The 14,047-nt window shown below is 41.3% G+C and overlaps 2 protein-coding genes across 6 annotated transcripts in view; one reads left to right on the forward strand and one right to left on the reverse strand.

Annotated features, from left to right (window-relative positions):
- Nucleotides 1-12,414, reverse strand: part of Rars2 (arginyl-tRNA synthetase 2, mitochondrial) — a 44,782-nt gene extending 32,368 nt beyond the window's left edge. Inside the window, exons 1-4 of one of the 2 annotated variants that reach the window (XM_021160241.3) lie at nt 12,349-12,414; nt 8,759-8,832; nt 3,861-3,963; nt 1,897-1,980 (exon numbers count right to left, since the gene is read on the reverse strand). In XM_021160241.3, the coding sequence (XP_021015900.1) occupies nt 1,897-1,980; nt 3,861-3,963; nt 8,759-8,832; nt 12,349-12,384 (297 nt within the window). In that variant the 5' untranslated portion in view covers nt 12,385-12,414. Of the gene's footprint in view, nt 1-1,896; nt 1,981-3,860; nt 3,964-8,758; nt 8,833-12,348 lie in introns of those variants that run through there. The other variant, XM_085839436.1, reaches the window with a different exon arrangement.
- A 17-nt stretch (nt 12,415-12,431) lies between these two features.
- Orc3 (origin recognition complex subunit 3) overlaps nt 12,432-14,047 on the forward strand; it is a 56,731-nt gene continuing 55,115 nt past the window's right edge. For 2 of the 4 annotated variants that reach the window (XM_021159991.3, XM_021159992.3), the window contains exon 1: nt 12,432-12,510. In XM_021159991.3, the coding sequence (XP_021015650.1) occupies nt 12,487-12,510 (24 nt within the window). In that variant the 5' untranslated portion in view covers nt 12,432-12,486. The remainder of the gene's footprint in view (nt 12,511-14,047) is intronic. The other 2 variants (XM_085839435.1, XM_021159990.3) reach the window with 1 other exon arrangement.

The raw sequence follows: 14,047 nt of genomic DNA on the forward strand, positions 1-14,047 counted from the left end.
ATTGACTGAGTTATGCATCAGTAGATGTTACAGATTCTCCCACAAAGGACTTCAAGTTATTGGCAAGTGTTAAGTGTGGAACCCAAATAAGAGCACTTTACACCATCATGGATTTTCCACCTCACCTAGCTCTGGAAATATTTGTAGTAACTAATACAACTGATAAAATTCTACAGATTTTTAACTGAAATAAAGTAAAAGTTCATGGCCATTGAAACATGTATTTTTCCTGGAAGTATACACCTTATCTCTTTCAGCTAAAGTACCATTAAAGGTAAAATTCTACCCCCTCCCCCTCCAAACTAAGGAAAAACAAAAGAAGGACAATATTGCTATCAAGGGCTAAAAGTATAGAAGGCATATTTGGCAAGATTCATTTCTACTTCCATAAATCAGAAAATAACTACAAAAGCATCATTTAAAAGTGATGAATGATAAAGTCAGTGAATTGCCATGGAATGATTTCAAAAGAATTCTGTGCTTGAGGCTGGCTTTGGCTGTATGTTGGGGCCCTGCAGGGAAGTGTAGTAGACCCTGGGAGACAAGTACACTAGCAGGCTGTAGGTACGGCTTAACACACTCAAAATAAATGTCTCATTTGTGGGGTGGATTGACTGTTCTTCCAGAGGCCCTGAGTTTAATTCCCAGCAACCACATGGTGGCTCATAACCATCTATAATGGGATCCAATGCCTTCTTCAGGTGTGTCTGAAGACAGTGACAGTGTACTCATATACATAAATCTAAAAAGAAAATCCTTGAGAGAGTCCACAGACAGAGATGTAGCAGAATTTTACAAGAGTCAGCTGGCCTTTACTCTGGAGGGATGGCCACTTAGCCTTGAACATAAGCAGTAATTCTTGTGTCAGATTTATGGGAAGTTCTTCCTTGGGCATTTCAGAGCCTTTGCCTGACCTTAGTCATAAGACGTTCCTGGCAAACCTGGAATTCTTATAAAGGCTGTGCTTGCTTAGGTAGTTGCTTGAGACAGCTCGTAGATGAGATAAGAGATTTTGGTGTGTGGGAACTTCTGGGCAGCTGCTCTGTGGTCAGTCGAGCACAGTCCAGCAGATCCCCTGCTGCTTTTGCTAAGCCTGTTACATCTTTCTCCAATTGTGCCTTGTAACTTACAACACTGACAGAGAACTTTTGGCTTTATAATCATTTTGCAATTCAAGACTACCATATTTACTAAGCCTCAACAAGCTTTAAAAACATGGCCAAACGTATGCCAAAAATAGGCCAAAGTATGCATTATAATGTTAAAACATTGAACAAAGTAAACAAGGGTTTTGCTTTAATATTCACGGTTTTAGTAAAGGAAAAAGCTAGCTCATGATTTCTCCAGTTGATGCCTTATGCTTCCAATAAATTATAGATTACTAGAGAGTAGAAACCAACGTATTTCTCTTAACATAGAGCACATTCATTCATTCATCAAACAGTTATTCATCTGGTATCTATGATGCATTAGCCATTATGTGAAAACATGGAGACAGAATGGTGGGAAAGACAGATGCTATAAACCCTGAAGTGAGTTAGAGTTGAAAGCACAAGTGGCTTTGGTCAAGTAAGCCTAAAATAGCAGAGGCCACTTCTGTAAGGAAGAGCCTAGCAGAGCTGCAACAGCCCTAAGGTCAGAAGGTGACTGTCAGGGGCTAGGGAAGTAACCCAGTGCTACAGAGCTTGCTTAAGCATATCAAAGGCTGTGGAGTTGAACAATGGCAGTTAAAAAAAAAAAAAAAAAAAGAAAAGGAAAACCACCAAGAAAATAATATAAAACTTGAAGCATATTAACTTAAGGCTGCAGTCCAGACTAAACAAGTTCCAGAGCTGGAAGATCAGTGTGGCTAACACAGCGAGAAAGCACAAAGACTAGATTATATACCATGCTTACCTTTGTTAATAATTCTCTGTTTATTTTGAAATTTAGAGTCCTTGGACCAGCACTGATGGCTGTCACCACTGTATCACACTTAAGCTGAAAAATAATGAATCATGTAAAGCAGGTTACATTCTAGAACTGACCTGATGAGACACATGGTTCTAGCAGCATGAAACTGGCTCACAAGACAGCAGGTCAATCAGTTCTCAGGCATTACGGCGGGACCAGGGGCTTAGACAGGGTTTTCTGTCCCACCATTCTTACACAAACATTTCCTTTTTCCTCACAAAAATGCTGTTCAGTCTCTCTCCCCCTTTTCCTGTTCCTTTACTTTAAATTTCCCCATCTGTCATACAGTGAACACTTTATCTTTTTCACCTTTATGAAAGCCACAAGCAGGACATCGTGTCAGGACCCACTGCTACAGCACTTGCACCAACGCACAGATTGAAGCCTTAGAGACTGCTTGCCTGCGTGTGTTCATTCAAACCCTTTGATAGTCTATGCAACTCAAGATGCCTGCTGTCACTAAAGAGCACCAATCTCTAGTTCTGAGAACTTAAAAGACATGGAGTGGTTAAGTGTTGTAATTAATTTTACTCCTGGTATATATCCTGTCTTAAAAACAAAACCAAACAAAACCAAACCAAAAACCCCAAGCAGGTGATTTTATACTGAAATTAGCATTACTCTGTCACCAAAGCTCCTTTAGCAGTAATTTTTAATACCCATGTTTTCCCAATAGTCATTTCCACTGTTTCAAGTTTTTAGAGTTCTTTGAGCAACATATAACCTTACTAATAAAAAATTAAACACAAACAAAAACTTTTCCAACATGCTTCATGTCAGGGTCTGGAGCAAACAGTTTAGATTTGGTCATTCACTCACTGGACTCAACCTATGAGAAAGAACTTAGAAATACAGAACGTGTACGAGATCATGTAGCTGCAACTTCTCTGTGACCTTTCCATATACATTATTTCTCCTCATATTTTTAATGTTCTTCTCAAAAACTTATTTTAAAAAATTGCAACCCACTGTTCTAATATATCATGCTTGTTTTCCTAGATTCAAGCCTTTATCTAGGGGTCTGGGGAGATGGCTCGGATCTTAGGAGCATTCAGGGGCTGGTCTTTCAGAGGACCTGGGCTCTGTTGCTAGTACTCACAACTGGCTGGAACTCAAGCTGCAGGGGAGCAAGAAAATCTGTCTTTAAAAGCTTATACAGTTTTGCTGGGTGATGGTCACGCACACCTTTAATCCTAGCACTTGGGAGGCAGAGGCAGGTGGATCTCTGAGTGCAAGGCCAACCTGGTCTACAGAGCGATATTCAGGGCTACACAGAGAAATCTTGCCTTGGAAAACTAAAACCAAACCAACCAAGCAAAGAAAAATTTATACAATTTCAATCTATAAAATATAATTAACATTTTAGTCCTGTGACTAATAAGAAACAAAACCAACTAAAACCTAGTCACTTAGGAAAGGAACCTGACTGTTCATACTGTCCCACGGCCCTGTGTGTGAAACACTTTGACTGATGACTGATGTAGGAGGGTCCAGCCCACTGCAGGTGGCACCGTCCCTAGGTAAATGGGCCTGAGCTGTATAAACAGGCAAGGTAAGCAGGGGCCCGAGAGGCAAACAGCAAGCACTGCTTCAGGATATCTGCTTCAGTTACTGCTTAAGCTCCTGTCTTGTCTCCCCTCAGTGATGTACTGTTACCTAGGCAAGTAAACCTCTTCCTCTCTAAGTCATTTTTAGTCATATTTACCACAGCGACAGAAAGTAGACTGCAACCAAAGGAATTCTTTACAACTACTTTGAAAACCATTAAACCTCATAGCATACAATGAACTATAATATTTTTCAAGATGTCTTAAGAAAGAAATTGTATTTAGTTCATTATAGCTGAGGCTGCCTGTAGAGCTCTGCTCTTCTTTAAATGCTAAGCTTATAATTTAGAGATACAATACCTTCTCTGCCAATCTCCTGGCGTGGTCTTGAGTGTCTAGTTGTGACTTGTGATTGTTGTCTTCTAGTAAGGAATCCACAGAAAGCTGAAAATCTGCCACTTCTCTAAAGATTAACATGAAATGGGAAAGAGTTGTTATAGGAACATTGCCTGTGTGTTCTTTATGAATACGTTTGAAATGAAAAGTCAAGAAATAGAAAACTTTTTATTTACTTATAACTTTTCAGTCTTTGGTTATTTTATAAACTTCTTGCCTGTTACCTAAGTGTATCTTTGACACAGACAAAGACACCTGGCGAGTGAGGCGCAACTAGGAAGCAGATTCATGAAGCTCAGGTCTTTCGACAACTGCTATGAGGCAGTTTCTCCATCCCAAATGCTTGTACATAGCCTTCCAAGTAACAAGAGCAAAACGGGCTGTCTGCTTGTGTGTTTTCGTTTATTTGTTCGTTTGGTTGGTTGGTTTGGTTTGGTTTGGCTTTTCAAGTCAGGGATTCTCTGTAAGCTTTGGCTGTCCTGGAACTCACACAGACTAGAGATTCACCTGCCTCTGCCTCCAGAGTGCTGGGATTAAAGGCATGTGCCTGGAAATGTACCCAGTCTTTGAAATAGTATTTGTAGTTTCATTGAGAAAAACAAAACAAAAAAATCAGGTTAACCTTACCACATGGAAAACAAGACTTAAATCTGGAAAAAAAAAGACTTCACAGTTTAGACAGGTACCTGAGAATGACTCATCATATCACTACAGAGTTTTCTGTGGGTGTGACAATTCAGATTATTTAGTAACTGCACAACCACATCTACTGACATCTTCTGGTATTCAACAGAGAGCCAGTGAAGAGCGCTAAGCAAGTTATGTCATTGCTTGTCTAGCCCATGTGTCACTCTCGTAAAAGAATATACATGGGAGGGCACACGGGGCTGACACAGAGGAACACCTAAAAAGACCTGTATGGCTTCTTGTCAACATCACATTACAGAACTTAAACTCAAATGACCATTATGAAGTTTCTTGGGAGGTGGGCACAAAATACTAATAAGCTATATACAACTGAAACCTTCTGGAAAGGGAAACCCCAATGGAGTGTCACTGGGTACAGCAGCCCCAATACAGGGCAGGCCCATGCCAACACAAAACAGACCCTGAGGTCTTCTTTTGTGATTTTTGTTTCCTTTTGGTATTTTTTTGTCTTGTTGGTTTTTGTTTGTTTTGTTTTTGTGTTTTAGAGAGACAGAGATAGAACATTAAGTTGGGGGAGCCCCTGCTCACCATGGGACATGGGAAAGGATCTGGGGGAACTGGATAGAAGAAAAAAACGTGATCAAAATGTATTATATGCAGTTCCATCCAATACATCTACAAAACACTTCTGCATGAAAGCCTCAGGGTTGGAACATTGCAGAAGGGGCAAAAAGAGAGTATGAGCCAGAGGGTCAGAGAGTTCGCTGTGAGATTGTCTCCTAGTAATGTCAGAAGCTACACACCTAAAGTCTCACCAACATGACTGACCAAACAGGGGCCAAATAAGGATGACACCAACAGATATGACAAACTGAACAGAGAAAAGCCCATGAGGTCTTAACCCTATACAAAGGACTGTAGTCAACTAAGAAGAGCTGGGAACGGGAAGGTGGCCTTCCCTAGGGAAGAGTACAATACCACAGAACACATTTTATTTAAAAATATTTATGTATACATATACACTTACCAGCACCATGCAGCCGAGCAGGTTATATTTAGGAATAGATATGTATGGACCTATACTTATTTACATGCTATGCAATAACTAACAAAGGGGGGGCATGAGACTGAAGGAGAGCAAGGAGGGAAGTAAGGGAAGACTTGAAGAGAAATATAATCAAATTATAATCCAAAAAATAAATTGCATTGTATAAAAAATTAATTAAAAACCCAATGAAATTTCCTGGGTCTAATTTTTTTCATTTTGGTTTTGAGAGACACAGTTTTTTTATATAGCCTTGGCTACTCTGGAACTCACTCTGTAGACCAGGCTAGCCTTGAACTCAGAGATCTACCTCTCTCTGTCTCTGGAGTGCTGGGATTAAAGGTGTGCACTGCCGTGCCTGGCCATTTTCTGGGTTTTAATTCATCACCTAGCAACTTAGTACAACATCTGTTTACCAATCCAAACTGATGTTTGAGCTGTAACCACAAATTCAAGTTTACCTACCAATTTATGTCTGCAATACTAGACATTGTTCAATCTCTTGGTACCTCAGTAAAATGATGATAACAATGGTATGTACTTTATAGGGTTATTGAGAAACGACATCTTATAAATTATGTTAGTCATATGATCTGATGCTAAATAGAATATCAAACATGACCAACACTCGCACCTTGGGGTAAGTTTTCTCTTTGTCCTTTCTATACTAAAATGGTTGGCAAGTGTGCTCTTGTGTTTTCTAAGATTATTCTTTGCTGGGTATATGATGACCCACTCCATTTTTGGAAAACAAAATCTAATTGTAGAAATTCATCTAAGTCTTTGATAATTTAGTCAAGTATTTGAACCAATCAATGGGCAACTAAAGAAATTCACTTAGAAAACAGGAATAAAACATAAAGTGGCACAGAAGCAACAAAAAAGAGATTTTTAAAAGTCAGAGAAAAAAAAGAAAAAGTAAAAGTAATGAGCTCTACCGTTATTGAGATGATAGGGATTTGAGTAGATCAAGGACTGAGTTATACTTCCTTGATGTAGTCCTAGCGTTCTTTATAAACCATTAACTAGGACTTCAATCTTACAAGCGTGGCTCTCAAACATCCAGGAAGACTCAATTAAGAATCATATCCTGCTAAAAAAAAAAGTCTTTTAACAAATTATTAACAGAGCTGGGAGTGGTGGCGCATTTCTTTAATCCCAATGCTATGAAGGTAGAGGCAGGTGGATCTCTGTGTTTGAGACCATCCTGATCTACAGACTGAGTTCTAGGACAGTGAAGGCTATAGAGAAACTGTGCTTCAAACAATAACAAAAGTGAATAGAAATAGACATGTGCTATTTTTATTTTCAATTGAAATGATTAAGGTGAAGCCATCCGGTCCCCATGGTATTTTGTGCCTGCCTGATCACTTCTCAGCCTTCTACCGCCAATGGCCACATTTATCTTGCTACCGTTTCTGAGACTGTCCATGACACTGGCTATGGTCCAAGAAAATTATGTAGTGCCTGCCAGCATGATACTGCTGGATCTTGTAAAGAAGTCAGACGTGGCTAGTAAAACACACACACACACACCCAAACACACACACCCACACACACTCACACACTCTCTCTCTTTCTTCCTCTTCTTGAACAATGATGGCTTTGTTCTTAAAAATAATACCCCCCTGACCTTAAGCTCAAGAGTGTTTTCAGAGTCACAAGCCCTTCTTGGTCTGGCCATCAATAAAAAGAACTTCCAACTGGGTTAATCAGCATGGTTGTCAATACCTACCTTGTGTGGATCGTTTCAAAATCAAGGGGAAAGTGTCCTGAGTTTTTCTAACTACACTGCCTGGTACACTTTTGTTTTAAAGCAGTAAGTTAGTGGGAAAAACAAGCCTTTTAAAAGATGCAATAGCTATACTTTGAAATCTAGTAGTTACAAAGTAACCCAACGCTGAGGACTGGCCCTATGCACACAGTGGTGGCACTCACTGACTGACATACAGATTTCTTTAAAGCAGGTCTTCTACTTTCTTTTTCTTTTTTCTTTCTCTTAATTATTTCTTCTTCTTCTCTCCTCCTCTTCTTCCTCCTCCTTCTTTTTTTATTTTTATTTTTTATTTTTTTGAGACAGGCCTTTACACAGCTCTGGTTGTCCTGGAATTCATTATATAGGTCAGGCTGATCTTTGAACTTATAGTGATCAGTCTGCCTCTAACTTCTAAGTGCTGAGATTAAAGGCACCTCCCCCCACCACTATTTTCAAAACTAAAAATAGTAAGATTATCAGTGGTCTCTAGTCTGCGCCTTTTCTTTCTATTTATTTCTTCTTTATCATGAAAAGAAGAATACTCACCTCTCCCTCTCACCTCAAAGTTCTAACAAAATTCAGGGAACAAAGGATACATTGATACTGAGAATTTTATATTCCATCTTTAAAAACCTTAGAGCTAAGAATCTAGTATGTGGCAAGCTTCTTACTCCTAAGTGATAGAGGACTTCTGCAGGAGCTCAAGGACTCTTGCATATGTCTAGACACCCTCCGTGCACCCCCTATTGTAAACCACCTCTAAATTGCTGTAACTCCTGCTACAATGCAAATGCATCATAAATATATTGTTATCAGTGTATTGTTTCAGAGATAATATGAAAAATAACCTTGTTTAGGTTTAATGCAGACATGACTTCTTTTTTATGAACATTTTGACCCCGTGGCCCAAGATAATACATCCATGGGTAGACTACATTTTGTCCAAGCACTAAAATATTTTGCCAAAATGATAAGATGATGAGACTAATATAAAAAAAGATTATTTTTCCCTGTACCTAAGAAAACACTATGAATTTTATATAGCCCTAAGCAATAATTCTCTATCACTTGGGAGTCTTCAAATGAAGTCAAGCAAAACAACACAACCAAAGAGGTAGAACGAGTATGGTGCACTAGAATTCAAGCATCAGATGAGTACACAGTCTCTAATACCCCATCAGATCAGACTGACATAGTTACTGCTAGCATAGACAAATATGAGAACAATTAACAAAAGGATAGTTACATGCACAACAGAATACTTAAAATAGAACTGGAATTTTACGACCCTAATTAGAATAAGTTGAATATAATGAATCCTAACTTTAAGGACGACTCTGTAAATTTAGGAGTTGAATAAAATTGGATTGCCAACAAATTCAACAATTTGAGATCACTACAAGCGTACTTAACTCTTTTTTTGAAACTGGAACAGCAGATATTGACTTGATCAAGCTTTCGGGTGGAAGAGCCAATACTCTGGAAAGCTAAAAGGAAAAAAAAAAAAAGAATAAAACAGGATAAAATTGTTGATCTATCTATTCCAGAGTGAATGGAATACTACCAGCGATAAAGAAATGCCATTAACACATTTAATAAGAAGAAACCTCAAATACATCATAAGTAAAACCCATATTAAAGAAGGTATTAAGTATGACTCAACATATCTGATATTCTAGGAAACACAAACTCTCTGACTGAAGTAAGGGTCTGTGGCTGCCAGGGCTTGAATATGATACAATGGTTTGATTATAAAGCAGCAAGCAGGAGACTGCTTGCCCTTCAATGGATTTTATATTTGTCAATTTAAACACATATATTAAAAAAAGAAGGTATGAATCAATGAGAATCAAAAGATGATTTTCATTAAAAGAATATTTACTGAGTAGCTAGTCTGTACCAGTTAGTATTCTAAGCATCGTGGCTATAAAAACAAACAAAACAGATTTAAAAATTATGGCATTTAATAGAAACAAGTAAATATTAAGGAAAAAAAATATCTAATCCCCAGGCCCAAACTCTATTAAAGGTTTACTCATCAGAGAAGCAGCAAAAAAATAAAACAAAATTAAGGAAAACGCAAAGCAAAGGCCATGGGATAACTCAGTGATAAAGCACTAGCCACTTGCCCTGATTTGGTATGAAGGAGGAGCAAGGCTTGGTCCTTAGCACACAAATAATAAGTAAGCAGAAATGGGTACATTTATATTTTCAGGAAGCTTCTTTCATGACTATGTTAAATTTAGTGGTACAGACATTTCCAGGTTTTGAGTAATTTTTGGTGAGAGGCACACACACACAGACTCACACACACATTATAGGATTTAGTTATTCCTTGGACACGTGACACACGAAAGAGAAAGAACTCTGTTAGGCAGCCATGATTACAGATGATTACAGAAAACCACAAGTAGCTGAAATGCAGAGTTGTGAAGCCCAGCCTCGGAACTTTGGTGCAAGCAGTATACTTGAGAGATGACTCCTGGGGACTATGGGGGTGCACGGAGAGAGGGACAGGGAAGGAGTTTATAGGAGATTGAACCACCAGAGCTGGAACACTGCCTAATGCTTGCTATGGTAAACTGCTCGCCAAGTGAATGCCAGGAGGACCTGGGTTCAGAACCCTAGCACACTTTAAGAGCTGAGTGTGGTGACACATGTTTGTGACTTTACAGTGCTGCAGAGAGTTGGGGCATTAGGGATGAGAAACAAAAGGGCCTAAATCTGGGTATGAGATGACCAGATAAAGAGGAGAATGGCGGGGTGGGGAGGGGGGAAGGGTATAAGATAAAAATACACTGAATGATTTTTTTTTTTTTAACATAAAAAAGGAGGACAGGGCTGAGCCAGTTCCAGCAGGCCAGTTGGCTTCCTTGAGGAACATATGTAAGACAATGTTGCCCAGTTATAGGAGCTAAACTGTAAATAAAGAAGGGTTGTTCCTATGTTAGGAAGGAGGCCACTCCAGACTGTCCCACGGACAAGGAGTTCTGGCACAGGTAACCAAGAAAAACTGCAGCTAAATGTATTGGTAACGTGAGTGAGAAGTCCTGAAAAGCAGCGGTGTCTGTGGTAGCTGACTGACTAAAACTTCCATGACTGTGGAGAGTTATGGATATTGCAGATCTGGGACCTGATGAATTTCATTAGTGTCTCCCACCTTTGGACCTAATATCCTGCTACTACTAGCAAGAGTTAACATCCTGACAAACAGATAACCTTTTGGGGGTGTACTAACAAAAAAACCTAGTTTTCCACCAAGCAGAGGGGTCAGAGTGTTGTCAGACAGCCGCCGGGGTCTATAGAAGAGTTACCCCCATCTTGCTGTAACCAGCCTCACTGATGGTGCCATCAATCTATTTTTTTAAATGCTTTGCTTTACTAATATCACTCTTTGTTCTGTTGCTCCACGAAACTGCTTCCATACTGGAACTATGGAGATTGGGGAAACGTGAACCCATGTTGCTGGTCCAGTCAGTCAAAGTTGGCTGCAGCATATGCTATTCTTTCTTCCCTCTGAGTGGAGAGCCGGAGATAGGTGTGGACAGTGGTTATGACAGGTGTTAATTTCCTGCCATGGTAAAACTAAAAGCTGGTCACATAAACACAAGAACAAAGAAAGCAGAGGCTAACTAATGGCTTACAGAGCCTGCCAAGAGCTTAAGAGCATTAACACCTGCAAGGTCTAAGGACCGACCTTGCCTTCTTGGGATAAAGGTCAGGCAGAGAGTCGTGGTTAACAGCTAGAAAGGGCAAGTAAACATAGAGAAGGGTCTTCAAAGCATGGCCACTTCCTTAATTGAGCAAGCTGTGCATAAAAGCCTGGTGAGCCAATGGGGCGTGCACAGCCAATGGAGAAAACCTGAGACACCTGCACCCTTCCCCACCCTCACACAGCCACAGACTCCCCAACTCTGGATCTCCCTTTCCTCATGCCAGAGAATAGGCCTGCCTTAATAAAAGGAGTTTCACTCTCTGCCTCTCAGTCTTCTTTCTCTCTTGTGTTCTGGTGTGTTGTCTTTCCCAGACAGTCAGTTGTTTTTTGTTTGTACCATGCAATGGACTCAGCCAACAGCAGAATTGCCATTATACCTGCAGCTCCCTGGCTAACCAACCTAGCTAAACGGGTAAACTCCAGGTTCGGGGAGAAAACTTGTCTTAGAAAAAAAAAAAAGGTGGACAGTGACTGGAGGAAACACAGGCAACCTGTGGCCTGTCCTCATGAAGGAACATACAAACACAGACACACAGATAACACATTAAAGTCGTCTCTGTAGGCTGGAGCTTAATTCCCACAGAACTACCTAAGAAGTATATGCACCATCTTTCAGAATTGTCTAAAACAACCCAGCCACAGCGGGCCTAAGTCTGTGCTAGCACTAGCAAACTCCAGGCAGGATGGGCTGCGCTGAACACGCGAGGAGTACAGGTCAAGTGTCTTTCTCCACCTTATTTGAGGCAGACTCTCACCGAACCAGGAGCTGGAGCCACCTGTCTCTGTTTCCACCTCTCAGAAGTGTGGTTTCAGACTTCCTTAGCTATGCAGGGTTTTCAATCTAGGTTCTGGAAATTCAAACGCAGGCACTGATGCTTGTATAGCAGGCGCTTCACCCGCGGAGCCATCTCCGCAGCCCTTAGCATGACTTTTAAATCAGCTATTTTATCCAATGGTCTCCAAGTCGGGATTTAGAGCTTTTCCTCGGGAGAGCATCGCCTACAGGTTTAGTAAGCTACAAAATTTCTTATTCGAGGTATATCCTACCAGGTTATTCATGAGAGCAAATAAAGGGCATAAACGAAGGAGGAACATTAATTTCTACAGGGTCTAATCATGGCCTCTGGACAGTCCGCCCCGGTTAAAGCATTAAGAACGGGAAATGAGAAGACAGGGAGCACTCGGCTCTCGAGGGTCTTCCCACTCCGCAGCGCAGGGAGGAGGCAGAGCCGGCCTAGGCTGCACCCTCCGGCCCTGGCTCCCGCGGGCTCGCCGCTCTGGACAGTACCTGACAGGCGATCGACCTACGAAAGCCACACGCCATGCCTCCCTTTCCCGCACGCCCCGCCTCCGCGCCGGAAGTCGCCTCTGCTTCCGCCAGGGCGCGCGGAAGTGTGGAGTGCGCACGCACACGGGGCCGCGGACTATGGCCACCTCCTCCGTGTCTAAGGTACGTGGGGGTGGCGCTCGCCTCAGATTCGAGGTGCCTGTTTGGCAAGTCCGACGAGGTTTGATGGGCATCAGCTCTGGCTCCGCGAAGAACAGGACTCGGGCGGCTTTGCCCAGGTCCCGGTTCGAGGCAAGCTTTGCTTTGGGCAACTCGGCCTTGGCGCCAAGGCTAGGAGAGCGACTGCCCCTAGAATGTGCTGCGTCCTGCCGCTTCCCCCACCCTTCCTCCTCCATAAGTTCACACTGTGCTTTAAGTGACCGAGATACAGATGGAGGCAAAATTAGATTTCTGTTCCCAGAAATACTAATAAGCGGCTGATCTTGAATTGGCGCATTAGCAAGGAGAAAAGTTCTAAGAGAGGAGGGACGGACCAAGATTTCTGGGAGACCAGGGAACTTCTTGGAGAAAGTGACAGTTTGGCTAAGATCTGAAAAACAAGAATCTTGGCAAAATATAAAGCATTAGTTTGGGAGAGCAGAATAAGATGGTCTTTGCCTTAGAATGTAGAAGGAAAATAGCTTATTAAGTAAAAAAAGAGCAGTTTAACCCGTCGAGAGAGAAGCATTAGGAAAAACCAGAATAAAATGTAATTCAGATGAGTGTTTTGAGGGATTGTGGACTACTCGATGGCAAGGGAGTACTAGTCAAATTGTAGTTTGTAAGAGGAGAAATCCTAGGCTTGTATTGCCCCCTAGGAGCCTGTGGCTACAACTGGAATTAAGATAACTTAAAATTAAGTTTACCATTAGCAGCTATATTTCAAGAATATCAAACAGTGCAGCCGTTGGAAAAGAAAGTTCTATTGGCCTGTGCTGCTATGCCTTGTAAAGTAAGACTTGACTTCTGTTCTAAGAACAGAAGGACACTCCTGAAGGAATCTGAAATAACAGACTTCTGAAAGGTTTCGTGATTGGGGCTGTAGGGGAACACTGAAGTGGGCTGTCTTCTTTTATAACAGGTCTGTTAGAGGTGATGTTAACATCAGAATGAGGCAGGCAGGCAGGCAGGCAGCAACACAGCAGAGCCAATGAGGGGAACTCTGGCTCACAGTGCTTTTATGGGGTGAACACGCTGGAGGACCTTGAAATGCTCTCTGGTTTTGGCGCACAGCCCACTAGGTTGTTGCTAGAGGTAAGGAGCGAATGACTCCTCAGTTTGTGAAGTTTAAGTGATAGATACACACATTTTCTAGCTGGGCATTCCTGAGGGGAGATGGAGCAGGGAAGACAAGGATATAAAGGCAAGTCACTTTAGTCCAAGAAACGCAACTGCCGCTTAAAGAAATTGTCACAGTTCAACAGAAATGGAGACACTTTACACCTGGTACGGTTCTGGCTGAGGGTTAAGACATTTGAGAAGTGTGTTAATGATGAAAGGTAACGGTGCACCAGACATTTAATTTTGATTAAAATGGTCAATGACAAGCAGTACCCTCAAAGACTACATTTCAAAGAGAACAGACACTGTGGTTTAATTAATTTTTTGGAGACATGTTCTCTCGATGTGCCTTTATCGGTTTGCAACTCTATATGTAGAT

Source organism: Mus caroli, unplaced genomic scaffold, assembly GCF_978045245.1.
Source record: "Mus caroli unplaced genomic scaffold, Mus_caroli_1 scaffold_6, whole genome shotgun sequence".
NCBI classification, from domain to species: Eukaryota; Metazoa; Chordata; class Mammalia; order Rodentia; family Muridae; genus Mus; species Mus caroli.